General features: G+C 41.1%; 1 protein-coding gene across 5 annotated transcripts in view; it reads left to right on the top strand.

Moving 5' to 3' along the window:
* BEND2 (BEN domain containing 2) overlaps positions 1–19,672 on the top strand; it is a 40,586-nt gene extending 20,914 nt beyond the window's left edge. For 4 of the 5 annotated variants that reach the window (XM_080377129.1, XM_080377133.1, XM_080377132.1 and 1 more), the window contains 7 exons: positions 1,986–2,090; positions 3,939–4,452; positions 5,741–5,941; positions 6,920–7,041; positions 7,677–7,881; positions 9,053–9,256; positions 15,133–19,672. In XM_080377129.1, the coding sequence (XP_080233255.1) occupies positions 1,986–2,090; positions 3,939–4,452; positions 5,741–5,941; positions 6,920–7,041; positions 7,677–7,881; positions 9,053–9,256; positions 15,133–15,371 (1,590 nt within the window). In that variant the 3' untranslated portion in view covers positions 15,372–19,672. Of the gene's footprint in view, positions 1–1,985; positions 2,091–3,938; positions 4,453–5,740; positions 5,942–6,919; positions 7,042–7,676; positions 7,882–9,052; positions 9,257–9,377; positions 10,606–15,132 lie in introns of those variants that run through there. The other variant, XM_080377130.1, reaches the window with a different exon arrangement.
* The last annotated feature ends 422 nt before the right edge of the window (positions 19,673–20,094 follow it).

The following is a 20,094-nucleotide window of genomic DNA, read 5'->3' as shown; positions in this document are numbered from 1 at the left end:
ATCCTCCTTTCAGGTATTTATATACATTGGTGAGATTCATCCTTGAGTTTTCTCCTGTCCAGCTTGAACACTCCCAGCTCCCTCAGTCTTTCTCCATAGGGGAGATGCTCCCAGCCCTTCAGCCCTTCATGGTCCTTTGCTGGACTCTGTCTAGTATGTCCATGTCTTTGTTGTACTGGAGAGCCCAGAGCTGGAGCCAGCATTCCAGGGGTGGCCTCAGGAGTGCTGAGGAGAGGAGAAGGATCACCTCCCTCGACCTGCTGGCAATACTTTGCCTGATGCAGCCCAGGGTACTGTTAGCCACCTTTTGTGGCAAGGGCTCATTGCTGGCTCACATTCACCTTAGTAACCACCAGGTCAGCCCAGGTCCTTTTCTGCCAAGCTGCTTTCCAGCTGGGTACCCCCAGCATATATTGGTGCTTGGAGTTGTTCCTCCCCAGGTGCAGGGCTTTACAATTTTCCTTGTTGAACTACATGAGGTTCCTGTCAGCCCATTTCTCCTGTCTATTGACATCCCTCTGGATGGCAGCATGACCCTCTGGTGTATGAGCCACTCCTGCTGGTCTTCTGCAGACTTGCTCAGGATATGCTCTGCCCATCATATAGATCATTAATGAAGATATTAAACAGGAATGGACCCAGTATTGACCCCTGGGATGCTCCACTAGTTACTGGCCTTCATCTAGACTTTGGGCTGCTGATCACTGCTATGGGTCTGGCCATTCATCCAGTTTCCAATCCACCCCACTGCTCATCCAATCTGTGCATGAGCAGCGTGTCTGTGAGGGTCTTATGGGAGACAGTGTCAAAGGCCTTCCTCAAATGCAGGTAGACAATATCCACTGTTCTGCTCTCACCTACCAGGCTAGTCAATTAATTGTAGAAAGTTACCAGGTTGGTCAGTCATGAGTTCCCCTTGGTGAAGTCATGCTGTGACTACTCCTGGTGTTGTTCTTGTCATTCATGTATGCGGAGGTGGTTTCCAGGATAGCTGCCTCATCACCTTCTCAGGGATGGAGCTGAGCTGAGGCTGACTGGCCTGAAGTTCCCTGGGTTGTTCTTGGCCTCCTTCAGGATGAGAATAACATCTGCTTTCATCCAGCTTTTGGGAACTTCTCCCATTCGTCATGATCAATCAAAGGTTATCAGGACTGGTCTCACAATGACATCAGCCAGCTCCCTCAGCACTTGTAGGAGCAGCCCATCAGGCCACTTGTCCAGTTTACTTAAGTGTTCCCTCACCAGACTCTTTTCCACCCAGTGAATTATTCATTACTCCAGCCTTTCCCCTGGTCTCTGGGACCTGGGTTTCTGAAACACCAGTCTTGCTAATAAAGACTGAGGCAAAGGTGGCGTTGAATCCCTCAGCCTTTACTGTGTCCCCCATCTCATTCAGCAGTGGGCCTACATTTTCCCTGGTCTTGCTTTTGTCACCTGTGTAGTTACAGAAGCCCTTCTTGTTTTTGACAGTCCTGACTACATTCAATTCCAGTTGGGACTTTTACTTTACAAATAGTATTTTTCTAAATATATTTCCCATTGGTGATAGAGATATCGGTGTTTCAGTGGCTGCCTATAAGCCTTTTACCTGTGTACTTGGAAACTTACTATGACTTAAAATAGTACATCATAATGCCTAACTTGTCTTAGAGCTTGTCAGTAGCTTTTCAATGTAAAATAAAACAGACCAAATAGGTAAGAATAAAACATCTGTTGGAAGCAGGAATAACAGCCTTTAAGTGCCAGCCGCATTAAAGTCACAAGAGTAAGCTTCTCTAAGAATTCTTTTTACTGTGATATTTACCATTGTTATTTGCATTTTGTATCTAAGTTGATATTTAATATGCTTATAGAATGTATAGATTTATCTACAGATCTTACCCACTTTTAGGGAGGGAATTTTGCTGTCAACCCAATTTAAATCTGAAGCAATCGAGAAAGTTCTTATGAAACAATACTGTTTTCACTCTTGCATTTGTTGTCAGGCCATGTATGATGCCATTCAGAAATTGGATAAAAAATTTGACCTGCTTCATCAGAAGGTCTCAGAAATGGAGCATACTCGTGTAAAGCCACTGTTGCTCAAACCTGTGAGTATTGAAGACCCAAGACACTTATTTTTCCTTTAATCTCTCATTTCCTCTGATGCTTATTTATAAAAACCCTCTCCTTTCATTGAGATTAAAATTAGTAGCAAAATAGTAGACTTAAAATCCATTTCAATTAAATTATTCTGGATTTTTTACTATACTCCAGTTTCAGTCTCCTGTGTTGTTATTGATCAGTGGTCACAGAATGGTAGTGGCCCCCATCAGTCAGAGTGCTGTGATATTTCTGTTCATTCCAACACAAATAGAAACTGAATTGTGCAGGTTATGTCTTTAACTTTGGGTATCTTGGTGTTGCTGCTTTACAAGATGTGGGGTACTGTCCAAATGGTTTTTGCAGTTAGAAAAGAGTTTATGCATCACTCACACAGGCTGGTTCAATTGACAGACTGATTTTTAGATCTCAACAGTGTTGTCACATCCACTACAGTATAGAATTGTATTTTTTTAATAAATTACCTCTTTTTCAAAATTTTTAAGGAGGTTTGATACTGAGTACATGCTACTACCCATTTTGTTCCTGTGTGGTCAATCCAATGTTAACTAAGGAGACAGAATATTGGTACTTTTAACAGTGATCTTCAAAAGGGAAGCATAACAGATGATTGTCGAAGGAGGTTGTAAAATCCATAATGACCTTTGTTTGTGAACAGTACCGTGGAGCTTTTAATGTGGTAGAGGTGTTCAAGACATCAGTAAGGTCGTTTGCTCTAGGGATGGATAAAAACAATGACATTCTTGTGCTTGTCAGTTATCAATAGGATACTATATTTTAGCAAATACAATCTGCCAACCATTTCCTTAGGTTCTGCTAGCACTTTGTCTTTAAAGCCATCAGGAATGATGTATATTTTTTAATAGCTATATTATTGTTGTTATCTGTGATGGGCTAAGTATATAAAGAAAGGGTGGTGGTAAAGATACTATGTTTTTTTACCAGATCAGCTTCCATAGATGGAGAAAAGGACAAGGTTTCAGGCACATAAGCCTTTCTTCAGGTCACAGATTTTTGAAGTTTAAAAAGGTGGGAAACAATCAGATTTCTGTAAACAAAGAAACAAAAACCCAACCAAAATAAAACACAAAGAGGAAAACCAAAGCAAACAGACAAAAAACCCAACCCAAACCCATGTGTCAGCTACATTTGGTAGCTTCTGCTCTGTGACTTGTCTTTTGAACCAGAATGTATGCTTTAGGGTGCATGTGTTTCTTAATAAAAGTACTCCAGGTGGTGGGAAGTGTAGCCCATCTCTCAGTTTTGTCTGTCTTAGTCTCTTTGGAATCTTCAGTTGTAGACGAGATGTGAATGTTTAATGTTTTCAGCTTGCAACTAAAGAATGAAGATGCAGTCAGGAGAGAGCAAATTGTTTTTTTTCTTGTTTAAAAGAAAGGTGTCATGGCAGTGGAGACATCCCTTGAGAATTCAGCAGATTGGGTCAATGGCTGACAAATTTAAAATTTTATTTTGCCTATTATTTTTTTTAGAGAGCTTTTTAAAAGAGCCTTGACAAAGCTGCCTTTCTTATTATATCTTTCTCTGGCTTTTTAGAAAACAATTGTGTCAACACCCTGGGTGGAAAAAACTTGAGAAACGTGGAAGCTGATCTGATAAGCTCTTAGTGTGGGAACTACAAGTGAGAATAAAAGAAAGTAGAGGGAAGGCTAAAAAGTAATAGCACTGGCTTATTGATAGTGACTGCTTCAATGAAGATTCTGTTGCCAACAGCAAAATGACTAAAATCTAGTCTTCCTGGTTTGCAATTTAAAAAAAAAAAAAAAGCAGCAATGTCTAATTTAACCTTTTCATTGTTTTCTGAATCACATTTGCAGAAACCAGTTGGATTTATGTACAGAAGTTCCAGTCATTTGCCCCAAGGAAAAATAAGAGTACAAAAATCCGTGGAAGGGGAATCAAGTGTTCATCTTCCTTCACCACGCCAGGGAAGGCATAGCCCAGTCATAAAAGTTGCTTTACAAAATGGCCATGTTCATGTCGATTCCACAATAAAACATGTTCAGCAGAGTCTTCAGCTTGAATCACAGCAGCCTGTTCATAGGCAGAGCCCACCACTCCCCACTATAGTTTCTGCATGTTCGTTGCATTCATCATACACAGGAACAAACAGGATACCTGACCTTTCTCCGCAACCAAATCTTCTAGCCAGCGTCATGGAAAGTACTGTCACCACTGCATCTTCACCAGTGGCATCGTCATCAATGCCAGCACCATCTGAGACCAGATTGGGAAATAATGCTGCTGTGGTAAACTACAAAAATGCACATGGGAGTGTGAATGTTAGTAAAGAACTACCGTCTTCTTCAGTCTGCATCAATCCTGGCTTTGGTGAGTTCCTTTGTAATAAATACTTGGAAAGGAAGGCTAAAAAAATGCTGCTAGTATAAAAAATATGCCTAAAGAAATCTCTTTATCATTATTTAGCAAAAAATAAAGGAGAGTAACTGGCTGCCTTACAAGCGTTTCTGTAGTGGAATACTGTTTAAAACTCTTGAAACAAAGGTCATAGGAGTGTTTAACATGACAGGGATGACTTGAAAACATCTGCAGTGTGTATGCAACTGTATAGAGTACCACAGGCCTTTTGATTTACAGTGCTTTGGGTTCTTTTAAGACTAAGCCCTCTTTCTTTCTTGATGCACTTGATGTAACCAATTTTTAGCCTGTGTACATGTCACAGGTAAGGTATACATGCTATGCATATGTTTAAAAAGACTAAAGAATCTTTCTACGGTAAAGCTAAGTAAGTATGCCTGTATACACACCTCATAGGTAAGGTATGCATGCTATGCATATGTTTAAAAAGACAAAAGAGTCTGATTACAGTAAAAGCTAAGTGAGGCTTATGCCCGTATACATGTGTTGCATTTAAGAAGGCAACTTACCTGATTGTGTGAGGGAAATACCTGTTTCCTTCTTGTGGAGGATTTTATCTGTGAAAAATCCTTTGTATTCTCAGATTCTCCGTTATTTGGTTTCTTTCAAAATACTTAATTCCACACAAAATTAAGAACTCCATAGATCATTGCATTATAATATGCAAGCACAGATAAAATGGCACCATGTTTTAAAAAATAATGCATTACTTTCTAAAGTATAAATGTCCTGAGTTATGTGGAAGGCTTAGCTATGAGGTTTTGGTTGCATTTGGTCTAAAAAATAAGTTCATACAGCTGAAATGCTGTGCGAATAGTAGGTGAAATACTTAAATACATACCTATGAATCTGTAAAAAGTGTGTAAGTTACCAGTACTATGTGTGAATATACTGTTCTTCATGAGTCGTTGTCTTGAAAACATAAATGGTATCTGCATGTGTGTAAAATAGGCCAGTGCGAACATTTATATTCTTGCAGGTCTAATGTCTTTTCTTGGATGTTCCTATTTCAGTTAGTTATGTTGGTAGTTAACATGAAACAAAAAGATATTTCTGTTACCCATTTAAAGCTGCTTTTGTGAGAGCAAAAATAAGTAATGCATAGTAGAATTAGCTGTAGTAGAGAACACATACCAAGAGTACCATAGAGGTCAAGAGAAAGAATTTGGAAAAGAATTTTTTAGCAACTTGCTTGGGTTTTTTTACTTATTTTTCTTTAAATGTTTTTGTTTTACAAAAGAGTTTGTTGGTGACCCAACGAGAAATGTTACAATGCCTGGGAACTATTTGATGAAGGCTCGGCAAAAGAGTAAACCGAAGTATGCAGCACGCTACTTAGTTAATGTCATGTTCCCCAAGGAAACGTTAGCGCGTAGCGTTATGGGAGTAAGTGCACAAGGGCGCAGAACACTGGATCCAAACAAAATTGCTGCAATAAGAGGTATGCAACCTTTCAAAATGCACAGATTTACTTCTTTAATACTTAACAAAGTTTTTAACTTAAAAGGAGTCCTTTTCTGTATGTTTCTGCCAATCATTGTCTAGCAGCTGGTGAACTGATAAATGCGGAAGTGTATGTGCTCTGCTCTGCCGTGTCTTTTGGTTTTGAAATCCCTGCTTTGTAACTCTGTTCATTTTTCTTCAATGTGAATAAAACAATTCTGATTTCTTCTAGTTTTGTGTACTTCATGTTCATCGGTCATGCTGACTGCTTCTAAATTTTTCATTAGAACTTACTTTGTATTTGTGTGTGGCATGGGTTTTGTGGTATTTTTGGTTGCTGTTGTTTGGTTCAGTTTGATTTGTTTGTGAGTTGTTGTTTGGTTTGTTTTTTTATGTCCATGGTTTGCTTGGAATGAACATTAACTCCTGTTTCTTACATAGTCTTCTCTTTCTCTTAAGTTCACTTTTCTTGTTTGTTTGAGAAATGGTGAAATGGGGAAAGCATTTTTTTTAAAATGTCAACGCCATTTACAGATCCCACGGCACATATGTGTGAACTTACACATCTCCTTCTTCCTGTTTAAAAGGCCAGAGATTATTTAAGCCATGTGAAGTAGATGCAGCATCAGCATTACTGTGTCTCAGTTTTTTGTGGGGCTTCTGTTGGGTTTGTGGGGTTTGTTTTTGTTTTTGTTAAAGTTAGTATGGTAAAACACACCCTTCCCCTAATTCTACCAGAAAATGCTTAAAAATAAAAGCATTATTCATAGCACCTCAAAAAAGTGTCACTGCACAACTTAAATTGTAGCGCTGCTTAGCTTCGAAACCTGTTTGCTGTCTCTTTTAATTAAAGCTGCAAATCCGAAGGTTCTAAATGGAGAACGGTAATGGATTTAGGTCTCTCTTCCTAAATTAGAATACTTCTAACTACCACTTTTTCTCAGAAAGCCTAAAAAATTTTCTGTTTTATACGCAGAATTTCTTGCAATTAGCTTTCCAAGGTATGATTTGAGAGAGAATGGAAGACACTGGAAAACCTGTATCACACATGTCAATGCTATGATCCGCTATTTACGCTCTGGAACAAAACCAAACCCGGTAAGTTGTCTCGAGGTGATAATTCATTAACTACAAAGTTTATGCTTCTTTCCCAAATTAATTATTTGAACTGCTCATATTATGAGTGCTTTAATTGGAAATTCCTTGGGTTCTGTCTTCCTGTTGCTCAGTGTAGGCCTGCTGACTGCAGCACTAGTGCCATATGGGGAATACTGGAAGCACAGTCCTTTATTTTGCTCTGCCTCTTCCTGCTTCTGTGTCCAGCATTCAGTTAAGAGATGTATAAGCATAGGGTACTAAAAGGAAAGCACTGCAAATGTTGCACAGAAGTCGTGTCAATTTTGATTGCAAGCTTAAACATGTAGCTGCTAGCACTGTTTTCACAGGCTTCCCTTCAGATATATCCAGCCATGTATTTCGACTTTATATTGACTGAAACATCACTCCCAAAGCACCTGTAGCTCCATTTACCTCTGCTTCTAAAAAGATTTGTGCAGATCTGTGAATATTTAGTATCTGTTTCACCTGTGGTTTTCATGATTGAAATTCAGGAGTAACTATATTGTAAATATCTGGAATCTTAATTTATACTAAATGGGAAATTAACTGGAATGCTAATTAGAAAGCTGATAGGTTTCTCCCAGTGCATGTGCTAACCTCATTTAATATTTCAGGAGACAGCTGAAGAGAAAGAGAAAGTGGCTGATGCTCCAGATACATCTCATTGTGCAGATTTAAATTATAATGAAGATAGTGAAGGCAGTTCTCAAAAAATGACCAGCTCCATGACTGACACATGGCAGAATTCAGGATTTGATAAGTTCCCAGAAACTGCCTACGCATTTTCGGGCAAGAAACCACAGTCTTTTGAACCTATGGGTAAACTAAGAAATTTTCATCTTCTGGATATGTGTATTACATTTTAAATGGTCAAGGAGAGGCAGAAGGTGCTACTGTAGGTGAAATTGTGTAGTAAAGGGATTTGCTGAACTGTGTGACCCTTCCTCTTAAGGCAGTCATTTGATGTGTGTGTATATAGTAACTCTTCATGGGAGCAAACGAGAACATTATCTGGCTAACAGAACGTGTGTTTGCATCTAGCAATGTTCCATAATGCATATCCACTGTAAAGCCGGAATGTTCTGCTCTAAGATTCTGTTCAGTTTCTCTGAATAATTATTTTTCAAATACTATTTCACAGTTGCCCTGCAGTTCTGTTTGTTGTTTTTTTTTTAATTTGGTAGATATTCTACCTTAGTGGAGTAAGCCAGCTCAGAATAGAAATTGAATGGTACTGCAATTTCAGAAAAGCACACCTTTCTGTAAAACTGACGATTTAGGGCAATAAAAATCTTAAAGCAGCCTTTACACCTTTTTTTAATAAAAATGCACAGTATACAAATGCATTGGAAAAAATTCCATGTACAGCATGTGATGCCTCTATAGAACTTCAAGGAAAATGAGCTGAGGTTAGTTGCCCTTGGAAATAATTTATTTGATTAGAATCACATTGGGGTTCAATCAGATCTGTTCCTGTATCCAGGATTTGTTAGTCTGATCCAACAGACCTCCCAATTTACTAATTTTGATATTTTTTATTTTAATGTTTGCAGTGGAGTCAGGTTGAAGTAGTCGGAAAACAGAGTGAATGTTTTTTAGTTTCCACTTAAAAAATTTAAGCACTGTTAAAACAGCACAATTTTTATTTACATAAGTAACTGGAATAGCAGCATCTTTTCACCTGGGATGGAAACAATTTAGCAATCCTTAATAATGCAGCTTAGGTTGCTAGCACTGTTGAAAGCCCATCAGAAGTGCTGTTACGTTGTTGTAAAACAGGCAGGGTTTTTTGGCTACTTGGGACATTTGTCTGCAATATGTTGCATTTTAGTATTAGCTGTAGGGTTATGGGTTTGCTCTGGTCTTTCCAAGCAAGTACAGTAGTTTCAGGGAGAACTTCTTGTGTCCTACTTTTAGTGTGATACAGCCACTTTGAAGCATGGTTGGTATTGGATAAATAAAATCTCTCTCTTTCTGATGTCATTTTTAGAACTCATTGGGAGTCCGTGGCGCAACGTTCAGTTGCCATTCTCAGTCATTTATATAGCTAAGGGGAAGTCTCGGCCGGAGTTGTCAGCTCGCTACCTAATTCGCCATATGTTCACGGAAGATGTGCTGGTAAAAAGCAATGTATATGGCAATCTTGAGCGTGGCATGAGCCCACTGGACTGCAACAGAATTAATGCTCTCAGAGGTAAGTAAGAAAATCTCTGTTCAGATGGTAATGCGTGGAAATTAACAAGAGTGATAAAAGTTCTATCCTATAAACAAATGACGAAGCTTAAGAAATAAGTCTGTGAAACTGTTCTGACCAGGTATTAATGCAAGCAGTGGAACAAGCTGAGAGAAAGTAGATGAAATTATATTTAAGCAACTCGAGGAAGTCTCCAGATCACAAACCTGTTTCATATGAGGAAATAAGAGTCTCCATGGCATCTGCTTGAAAGGGCAATGCAGTGGAAGGTGGAAGCAGTCCCAGAGGACGTCTGAGAGAATTTCTCAATACAGAGGCTGGGTAGGTCAGCCAGAGGTAATGCACAGCAGGTCGTGGCACCCTTCACAAAAAGGGTTAGGGTGTAATAATCAGTGGCAATATTGCTTGTGGAGACTGAAATAATGGACTTCAAGATCCTGAGTAGAGTTGAAAAGGTCTGAGAGTACAGTAGCTTAGGAGAGCAAATGAGGAAACTCATAGATGGGAGCTTGCGAGAGAGAGCTCTGAAGAGAAGAGAAGCTCATGGAAGTGGCTGGTCTTTAAGGACAGCATTCTGCAAGCATGAGAAGGTCCATCCTGACACTGAGGAGAACTGGTAGAGTTGGGAGAGAAGTTTGGCTAAGCGGGGAATCCATAACTGAGCTCCAGCATTATGTAGAGATTGGAAGCAAGAACGGCTTATGAAGCAGAATTTAGCAACTGAAGCGGTTTGACCTGGTAGGTAGCTGAACACCACACAGCACTTGCTCGCTCCCCATCCTGTAGTGACATCGGGGAGAGAATTGGGGGGTGGGGGAGGAAGGGAGCAGGGCAGGGAGTTAAGTTTGTGGGTTGTGATAAAGACAGTTTAATAGGACAGAAACAGAAAGGAAAATAATAGTAATGATAAAAGAATTAGAAAATGCAAAACAAGTGATGCACAATGCAGTTGCTTACTGTCTGCCAACTGATGCCCAGTCAGTTCCCAAGCAGCAGCCTCCAGTCAGCTTTCCTCCTAGTTTATATACTCAGCATGATGTCATATGGTATGGAATATCCCTTTGGCCAGTTTGAGTCAGTTGTCCTGGCTGTGTCTCCTCCCAGCTTCTTGTGCCCTCCAGCCTACTCACTGGTGCGGTGAGTTGATGTGAAAAACTGAAAAGTCTTGACCTGTTTCTAAGCAGTGTTTACACTAACTAAAACATCAGGGTGTTACCAACATTATTCTCATCCTAAATCCGAAACACAGCACTACACCAGCTACTAGGAAGCAACTGAACTCTATCCCAGCAGAAGCCAGGACAGCGGCTTTGCCTGGATGTATTGGAACGGTGTCAGGATAGTCATAGCACAGCTAGGTTGAGACTTGCAAGGAATGTCTAGGGCAGCAAGAAGAGCTTCTACCTTTACGTTAATCATAAAAGATTGAGCAAGGAGAGTGCGGGCCTGTTGCTGAATGGGTTAAGTACCTTAGTGACAGCAGAATCAGGTTAGGCTGAAATGCTCAGTGCCTCCTCTACCTCAGCCTTCACGGTGAAGATCTCTCAGGCCTCTGGATGGTGATGGTGGTGGTGGTTGGGAACAGTCAACATGTTTTTACCTAGGGTAAATCATGTTTGACCCACATGATTGCCTTCTGTTAAAATGACTGGATTTGTGGATTAGGGGAGAGCAGTGGCTGTCACTTCACTTTATTTTTTTTTTTTTTAGCAAGGCTTTTCAACACTGTCTCTGGCAATATTTGGTATTCATGTTAGGATGTTATGGTTTGGATGGGTGGACAATGTTAAAGGACTAGATGGCTGTTTGTGCTCAGAGGGTAGTGGGCCATGCTCTGCTTGGGTGTCTGACACATGGGGTACTGCAGGTGTCTGCCCTGGTATCTGGCATGTTTAATGCCCTTATCAATGACTTGGAGATAATGGAGCATGCTCATCAGGTTTGCATTTGACAGCAAATTGGAACTGTATTAACAGGTGCACAGCGAGCAGATGAAGGGAAAGAATTCTCTCCCTGTTTAACACTCGTGAGTTTGCATTTGGATCACTGCATCCAATTTTGAGTCCCTTAGTTACAAGAAAAGAGGTATTGATAAAGCTGGAGGGCCACCGGAAGGGACAGAGAACTAGAGCACCTGCCCAGCGAGGAAACTGGGCTTATTTAGCCTGGAAAAGAGAAGGCTCCAAGGGGAATGTAGTAGCAGCCTGCCACTATCTGTCTTCTCTGTAAATTCATTCTAAAGTCAAGTTGTTTGCAGCATTGAATGTGGGAAGATGAGAGACCGCAGGCATCAATGGAAATGAGAGGTACAGACTGGATATCACCAGACAAAGGTCTCAGCAAATTATTTAGTTGTTTAGTAACTATGGGTGGGATAAGGACTGCTGCAGCAGCGTTTTGAACTAGACCAGTTTGAGCTATTAGAATAACGAATCTTTACTGAAGTGCGTCTTCTCAAATAATGTGTAACAGCCTATTCCACTGTATGAATATGGACAGTTTTGCAGTTTGCTCAGCTTAAGTGAATCCAGGCTGTCTTCAGGAAATTGGTGGTATTTATTCTATTTGGAAGTGCTATTCCAGAAGCAGAGAGAGGGTATGTTATGTTTGGAGTTTTAGCAGATGTTATGCCCTCTTCATTGTTCTCACTTCAGCATTAAGATTTCTGAACACTGATCCATGCTCCTTCCTGAGAGGGAATCTTCTGTCAATCTCATTTGGTCCCTCCTGCAAGACTAGATAAGGCAAGCAGAGCTGTGACAGTAGAATTAGCATAACATAACAGTTATGTAGCAAGTGAGGAGGGATGGGAAGCAGGTTTTAGGTAGAAAGGTGTATGGTTCATCGTACAAAAGAAAAGTTGGCATTGTTTGGTAAGATGTAAGCATGATCAGCACAGTGATGTTGGGGGAAAGCTTGCCAAGTTTTTCATGCCCATTTGCTCCATGGCTATTACAGTATCTTAGAGAGTTCAACATATTTGAAAAGATTTGATTGTGCTGTGTGGTAATCTTTCCACCTTTTCTTTAATTTTCCGTGTTCTTGTTGTATTTTCATTTTAAAAGTTGTTTTTTTCTATGAGAAACCTGAAGAGAAAATACTTTGCCAGGAATTGTGAAGTTTAGCTTGTGGGATATTATTTACTGGGCTGGATCCCAGGCTGCATACAGTGTCATAGAGGAGTGGCTTCAACATTTCCCAACACCACTGGCTTGATGTAGGATTTTACTCCCTCCTATGTCCTTACCATATCACTGTGGGATGGTGCTCACTGGGTTAGTAGGGTTGCATATGTGACTATTACCCTCATCTGGACAGCACTCGTGTCGTGGTTTAACCCCAGCCAGCAACTAAGTACCATGCAGCCGTATGCTCCCTCCCCACACACACACACCAGGATGGGGAGGAGAATCGGAAAAAAAGGTAAAATTTGTTGGTTGAGATAATCAAAATTTAATAATTGATATAAAATAATATATAATTGTAATGTAAAGGAGAGAGGAATTAAACCCAAAGGGAAAACAAAACCCACAAGTGATGCATGATACAGTTGTTCACCACCTGCTGACTCAAGCCCAGCCAGTCCCTGGGCAGCTATGAGCAGGCCCCAGGCAATCCCTCGGTTTATATACCGAGCATGACGTTCTGTGGTATGGAACATCCCTCTGGCCAGTTCAGGTCACCTGTCCCAGCTGTGTCCCCTCCCAGTTTCCCGTGCCCCTCCAGCCCTCTGGCTGGCAGGGACTGAGAAACTGAAAATTCTTTGACTTAGTGTAAGCATTACCTAGCAACAACTAAAACCATCAGTGTGTTACCAACATTATTCTCATACTAAATTCAAAACGCAACGTTGTACCAGCTACTGAGAAGAAAATTAACTTTACCCCAGCTGAAACCAGGACATCTTAGTCATATGATTTAGTTCTAGGTGGTCCTGTGAGGAGCAGGGAGTTGGATTCAATGATCCTTATGGTCCCTTCCACCTTGAGATATTCTTTGATTCATCACACTTGTTTGCAATGTGCATTTCCTAACAAATCTTGAAACTGCTTCTCCTGCATGTCTGGAGTATAGGGAGGTTGGAAGGGTGGTTAAGATCTGGACAGCGCAGCCTAACAGCTCTGCAGGTGTGGCAGTGTTGCCTCTGAGGATACAGCAGGAGTGCTAGATAAAATGGAGCTGGGACTTGCACTCCAGGGTGATGTCTGGGCATGGCTTGAGGGGGACACACCAAGCGAAAAACCATTCCCAATATGGCACAATGGTACGTAAGAGTGGGCTTTCCCAAACAGTATGTACTCCTTCCCCACTAGGCTGGTAAGCTTTGCCATGCTTAAGCGTCTCCACATACTCACATGGTACACGTTCTGTTTCATGACATTTTGAGCTCAAGTGTTCAAAAGATGTATTAAGTGTGTCTTAAGGCTGCAGGAACACCACATAGGCTCCAGAGCAGATGAGAAGCAAAGTCCTCTCGGTTGTGGTTACAGCTATAGGCCGTGTCAGTTGACTCTGGGGCCAGAGGGCAATCCCTGGCCCTGTTTTCTTTACCATTATAACATAGTCTGCTTGGATGGCAGCATCAGCACCCTGAATGTAACCCTGCAAAGCAGGAAGGGGCCCCCATAGCCCTACTATAGTCCCAACAGTTGGTCAATTTCTGTGAAAGAAAAGGCATAATTTAGAGCTGTCTCCTGGGCTATGTGCGAAGGCTCTGTAGGCCTGGGTAGTAGGAATTCCTGTTCTCTGCTGTAGCTCTGAGGCCAAGCGTTTTCTTGAATCTGCTGTCAGGGATACAGGGGAAGAGAGCCTAGCTGCTGTTTCAGCCACCAGATTGTATATCCTTTGTCAGCCCAGTTTTATTACAGGAGCATCCAGGGAATAAAAGAACCTAAGTTGCACTCGCTCCCTGCTTTGAACCCCCTGGAGCAGAGTAAACTGCAAAAGCACAAGTTCTTCCTTCAGACCCATGCTTTTCTGGCAAAATAGGTGTCCGGGTTTGGAGCTACAAGGTAAAATACCGACCATGAACAATGATACTGTATTAGATTTTTTTACTTAGCAATGGAAGAACAAACCTGACGTAATATCAGCAGCTATACCTTTCATTCTGCTAAGGTAAATCTAGATGTTAATCAGAGAAGTACAAATAGTATTGCCTTCGATTTTAAATTACAGCTGAGAATTCCTTTTTGGTGTGTATTTAAAACTTCTACAGACTTGCTTAGAGATACATGTAATTCAGCTAAGCTCAGAAGGACAATCACGCCTTAATAATTAAAAAAACCCAACCAACTAGTTTTAAAACTACTCATTTTAATTGTTCAAGGGGAGAAAGGTGCTTTAGTCTTACCTTATTTATCCAGTTGTTACTGAACTCAACTATTGTTACTGGTTTTGTTGCAGTATGGTAAGGTACGAGCTCTTGCAGTTTTTCTGTCACTGTTGGTCCTCTACAGCTGTTGAATTGCTGTGTTTCATTGTAATGAATATAATTGTCAGAGATTTTGAAGGAGGGCTTGGTCCTGCCAAATACTGGTCATTCTGAAATGGAGCCCGAGATTTCTTTGCTCTGGTTGACCACATTAGAAGCTGAAGTTACTCAGCACTTCAAGGGATCAAGCTGATGTACATGGTTACATGCTTGCTTTGCATATTTAATTTTTACGCTTAGACATTTTGTTACTCATTTTCAAATTAAAGAGAAAGAGGGTGAAAAAATATCTGCCCTCTGGCTTTACTCTTCAAGCCTTGTAATATGCCTAGCTGTCCTGTTTTGGTAGCATGCACTTGTTTTGGCTTAATTACATCCAAAAAGAGTGTATAACTTGCATAAATAACTGATAACTCACTGTTATATACTTGTTTATTTTTAGACTTTCTTCAAGAGACTTACCCATCCTTTGATCTAAAGGAAACTGGATATGATTGGAAGGCATGTGTGGCTGCCATGAACAGCACAATCCGCAGTCTCAGACATGACCATAAAAAGGCTGCAGTTGGAAACCACCAGAAAGTCTTGGCAGTGCCACCATCGAGTGCAGAGAGTCCTCCACAGAGTCCCACTTCAGTAATAAAGCCATTTGAAAGTGACACTATCAATCTTGAAGACTGAAGCTCTCTAACATCTGTCTCAAATCTTAATGTAGCAGGTTTTTATAAATCCCATGTAGAAGCCTATTACATTGAATTGTCCTATTATACTGAGTTGTCAGCAGTACTAAATAGTATTATTTTATGAGGCCAAAGTTAGCAGAAGACTTGGGAACCCTAACTCCTTGTATAAGTAGCATTTGTGCTCCTCGGAAATTACTTCCACTGTTCCCTGTAGCATTTGCAATGTCCTCTCCTCTAAAAGCACCTTCTTCTCATGATTCATTGACTCTTCTAATCAGATTAATCTTTCAAAGATGCACTGTGCATTGTCAGCAGAAGCAGATAGAAATACGGAGAGGAAAGAATGGTCCTCCTTGGAGGAAGACTCATAGCCAGCAAAATCTTCTCATTCTGTGTGAGGAATGAAATTTGCTTTGACAATTGGATATTTTAAACAAAAATATCTAATGCAGAAAGGAAAAAAGAATTGCATCTAGCTAACTTCTTATATATCTCTTTTTTTGCCTCCTATAGCAGTCTTTGTTGTAGGGTAAGGAAAGAGGCAAACAACAATGTAAGTACAGTTGATCATATTTTCTTTGCTCTGATATAGCTCTACAAAAGCACAAAAAAAGCATCCAGAATAAGCAGCCCAATGGTTGGTTCTTATTTTTCTTGGTGAAAAGTAAAAGAAAATACTTCTTCAGGGGCTTGGTCTGCTGTACCATGGCAGATGTCTCATCCACTGGTGTGGATGTCTACAAGAGGCAAATGTGCTGCAGCTTTCATTAGAGGATTTGGACCCTGATTCAGATTTGAGAAATAGTAATTCCAATCAGCTTCAAGTCATTGGTCCTTCACTTACAAATGTGGACGTGTGCCATACTGTTGGTATGCAGTCAGAGAGGCCAGTGTCAGTGGTACACCTTCGCAAGCTCCTAATCAAGGCTAGGCACATTCGCTTTGCTGTCTGGGTTCTAGAGACTTGTCATCCTGCCTTTAACTTTCTGTCATGAAAGATGTGCAGCAATTATTCAGAGTAGTTGAGGTTGGAAGGGACCTCTGGAGGCCATCTGATCGCTCCCCTTGCACAAACAGGGCCACCTAGAGCCAGTTGTCCACCACCACCATGTTCAGACAGCTTTTGAGTATCTCCAAGGATGAAGACTCCACAACCTTCCTAGGCAGCATGTGGAGTCACTGTCACAGTAAAAACCTGTTTCTTGATGTTCAGATGGAGCCTTCTGTGTTTCAGTTTGTGGCCATTGCCTCTGGTCCTGTCACTGGGCACCACAGAAGAGCATGGTTCTGTCCTTTGGGCTCTGTCCTCTTTGCAACTTCCCCTCAGGTATCTGTATACACTGGTGAGGTCCCCTTGAGCCTTCTCTTCTCTAGCCTGAATAGTTCCAGCTCTTTCAGCCTTTCTCTGTAGGGGAGATGCTCCCAGCCGTTCGGCACCTTTCATGGCCATTTGCTGGACTCTGTCTAGTATGTCCATGTCTTTGTTGTACTGGGGAGCCCAGAGCTGGAGCCAGCATTCCAGGGGTGGCCTCAGGAGTGCTGAGGAGAGGAGAAGGATCACCTCCCTCGACCTGCTGGCAATACTTTGCCTGATGCAGCTCGGGGTACTATTAGACCACTAGTACCACTAGGACGTTCCAGGGTATACTCTTTCCCAACATCCAAATCATTAATGAGGATGTTGAACAGCACTAGACCCAGTACTGACCCCTGGCATACTCTGCTAGTCACTGGCCTCCAACTAGACTTTGTGTTGCTGATCATCACCTTCTGGGCCTGGCCATTCAGCCAGTTTCCAGTCCACCTCACTTGCCTGTTCATTCAGCCTGTACATCAGCAGCTTGTCTGTGAGGACTTATGGAAAAGAGCATTGAAGGACTTCCTCAAGTCCACTGTTCTCTGTATCTACCAGGCTAGTAATTTTATCATAGAAGTTTATCAAGTTGGACAAACATGACCTTCCTGGCTGAAGCCATAGTGGCTATCATCAGACTACTACAGATGATTTTCTTGGCCTTCATCTGCCTGAAATGCTTTCCAGGATAACTGCTGCATCACCTCCCCAGGAACAGAGGTGAGGCTGACTGGCCTGTAGTTCCCAGGGTCCTCTTCCTTGCCATTCTTCGCAACATCTGCTTTCATCCAGTCTTTGGGCACCTCTCCCATTCACCATGATCAATCAAAGATTATCAAGAGTGGCTACGCAATGACATCAGCCAGCTCCCTCAGCCCTCATAGGTGCACCTCAGACCTTATGTATGTCCAGTTTGCCTAAGTGTTCCCTGACCAGCTCCTCTTTCACCCAGTATATCTTCCTTGCTCCGGCCTTTCCCCCTCGTCTCTGGGACCTAGGATTTCTGAAGGCCAGTCATGTTAGTGAAGGCTGAGGCAAAGCAGCTGAAAAGTGCCTCAGCGTTTTCTGTGTCTTATGTCATCAGGTTCTCAGCCTCATTCAGCAGCGGGCCCACATTTTCCCTGGCCTTCCATTTGTCTTCTAGGTACTTATAGAAGCCCTTGTTGTCTTTGACATTCCTGGCCACATTCAATTGCAATTGGACTTTAGCTTTTGTAACTTCATCCCTGAATGCTCAGTGTCACTGCATTCCTCCCAGGTTATTTGCTTTTTCTTCCACCCTTTGTATGGTTCCTTTGAGTTTGTCCAGAACCTCCTTTTTCATCCACACAGGCCTCCTGGCATTTTTGCCTTAATTCTTGTTTGTTGAGGTGGATCTCTCTGGAGCTTGGAGGAGGAGGTGATCTTTGGATTTCTTTCTTGGCCCTGTCTTCTCTCCAGGGCCCTAATCCCATAGGACTCTTCTAAAAAGATCTTTGAGGAGACCAAAGCCTGCTCTCCTGAAGTCCAGGATTGTGAGCCTGGTTTTGCCCTCCTCCCTCCCCTTGGGATCCTGAACTCTACTATCTGATGGTCACTGTGGCTAAGGCTGCTTTTGACCTTCACATTCTGAACAAGCCCCTTGTAGGTGAGTATGAGGTCCAGCGAAGCTCCTTGTTGGCTTCTCTGTCACTTGGAGGAAGAAGTTATTGTCAAATATTCATGCCCCTGCCTTTCCTTTCTGTCCACACAAATAGCACACAATAGTGCACTGAATTATATATTAAAAAAACCCAACCCAAACCCAAATAAAATTACATGGATGTTGAATTCATTAAGATTAATTACTATATATATTCAATTTCACATCCCCCTCAGTTTCATTTGTAAGTTGAAATTCACCAGCAGTAACTGCAGAAGTTAATAGCTTTTTTTTTTTTGTTGGATGGGTTCTTTGTTTTGGGGGGTTTTTTTTGGTTTTGGGTTTTCTTGTTCTGCCTGTTTTCAAAAGAGGAAGTATTGGTTACACGCCTTTCTGTTACTTGTTTTTCCAGCATCAGTTACCCAGTCCTCACAGTTTATGTATTGGCTGACTGGTGCATGAACTTGCCTTGTATTATGTCTGAGCACAGTCTCAGGTGTCCGGCTTTTTCACAGAAAGAAGTTTCTTGAAAGGCTGACACAGGAAACCGATCTCACCTCAGAAAGTTGATGCAACTGTGGCTTCCAAAATTAGGTCTCTGTACATAGCAGAACAAGGTTTAACTAAATCTGTCCTCCAAGGCAAAGGTTTCATGGTTTGGGGTTTTTTGTTAGCAATAGGATAAAATAGTGAAGCTACTTGTTCTCACATTTTTCATAACAAACAGACAGTGTTTATTATATACAGTATACGATCAGCTTTCTTATTGCAAGTTAGGATATGCAATGGCATTATTAATTTAAGTTTCACTTACCACCTCCTTGCAGAAGTCTTTGGTAGAATTTAAGAAACAGGCTGAATTTCTGATTATTATTTTTTTTAAACTAAAGTGTACTGCAGATCTGGTTGTTCTGGTTTGCTACTAAAAAATTCTGCTGTTACTGTTCTATACAATCATTCTTGTAAATGTCAAGAACTTTGTTGTGTGCAGATATTACTAGTTCCAAACCTCAGAGAAAGCCAAAAATGCTTATATTTTTTCAGTAGTTTTATGAAACTTTTTCACTGTCCTTCACAGATTTTAATGGTAAGAATGATATATTTATTGAATGACCCGTCTGGCACTGAAATATCTTAGTGTGGTGCGTACCTATAGCTTCCATATTGAGAAGAGAATTCAATAATTGAATAAAAGTAGAAATAGTTTTCTGTTTCTGTTTCAACTATCAGTTTTTGCTAACTTTTATAAAAACAAATTACAGTATTTTGCTGTTAGGAATAAAGTATTTTACAAATAAAACTAGCATTTAGTTCCTTGACTACATACATGTGTTTGAAGTGTTTCTTGCACTATGGATCTACTATTCGAGTACAGCTTCATCTGAAAAGATTCTTTAAGTCTTCTTTCAAGAACCAGGACTTTGAGGAGATCTTCTGATTGAGGTGAGATGATTTGCAGATTTAGACTGCCTTAACTGGTTGAGGAAACGACACCGAACTCTTTCGCACTTTACTTGTCAGTTACAGTTTTGCGTGCGCTATCTGAAATGGAGGTTTCCACAAAGGGGTAGAAGTTGAGTAAATTTTTTAAGAAACTCCTTTAAATTGGTTTATTTTTAGTAGACGAGGCCTTATTCACACAGTGGAATCAGTTTCTGCATTAGACTTTATTCAAGGCATAAAACTGGGCTGGAAGGTAATCTGCTCATTTGGAACACTGAGAAGTCACCACCTGTCCTTCATCTT

Source organism: Falco punctatus (genome assembly GCF_963210335.1).
Source record: "Falco punctatus genome assembly, chromosome: 2".
NCBI classification, from domain to species: Eukaryota; Metazoa; Chordata; class Aves; order Falconiformes; family Falconidae; genus Falco; species Falco punctatus.
This window is presented reverse-complemented; position numbering and strand designations above follow the sequence as displayed.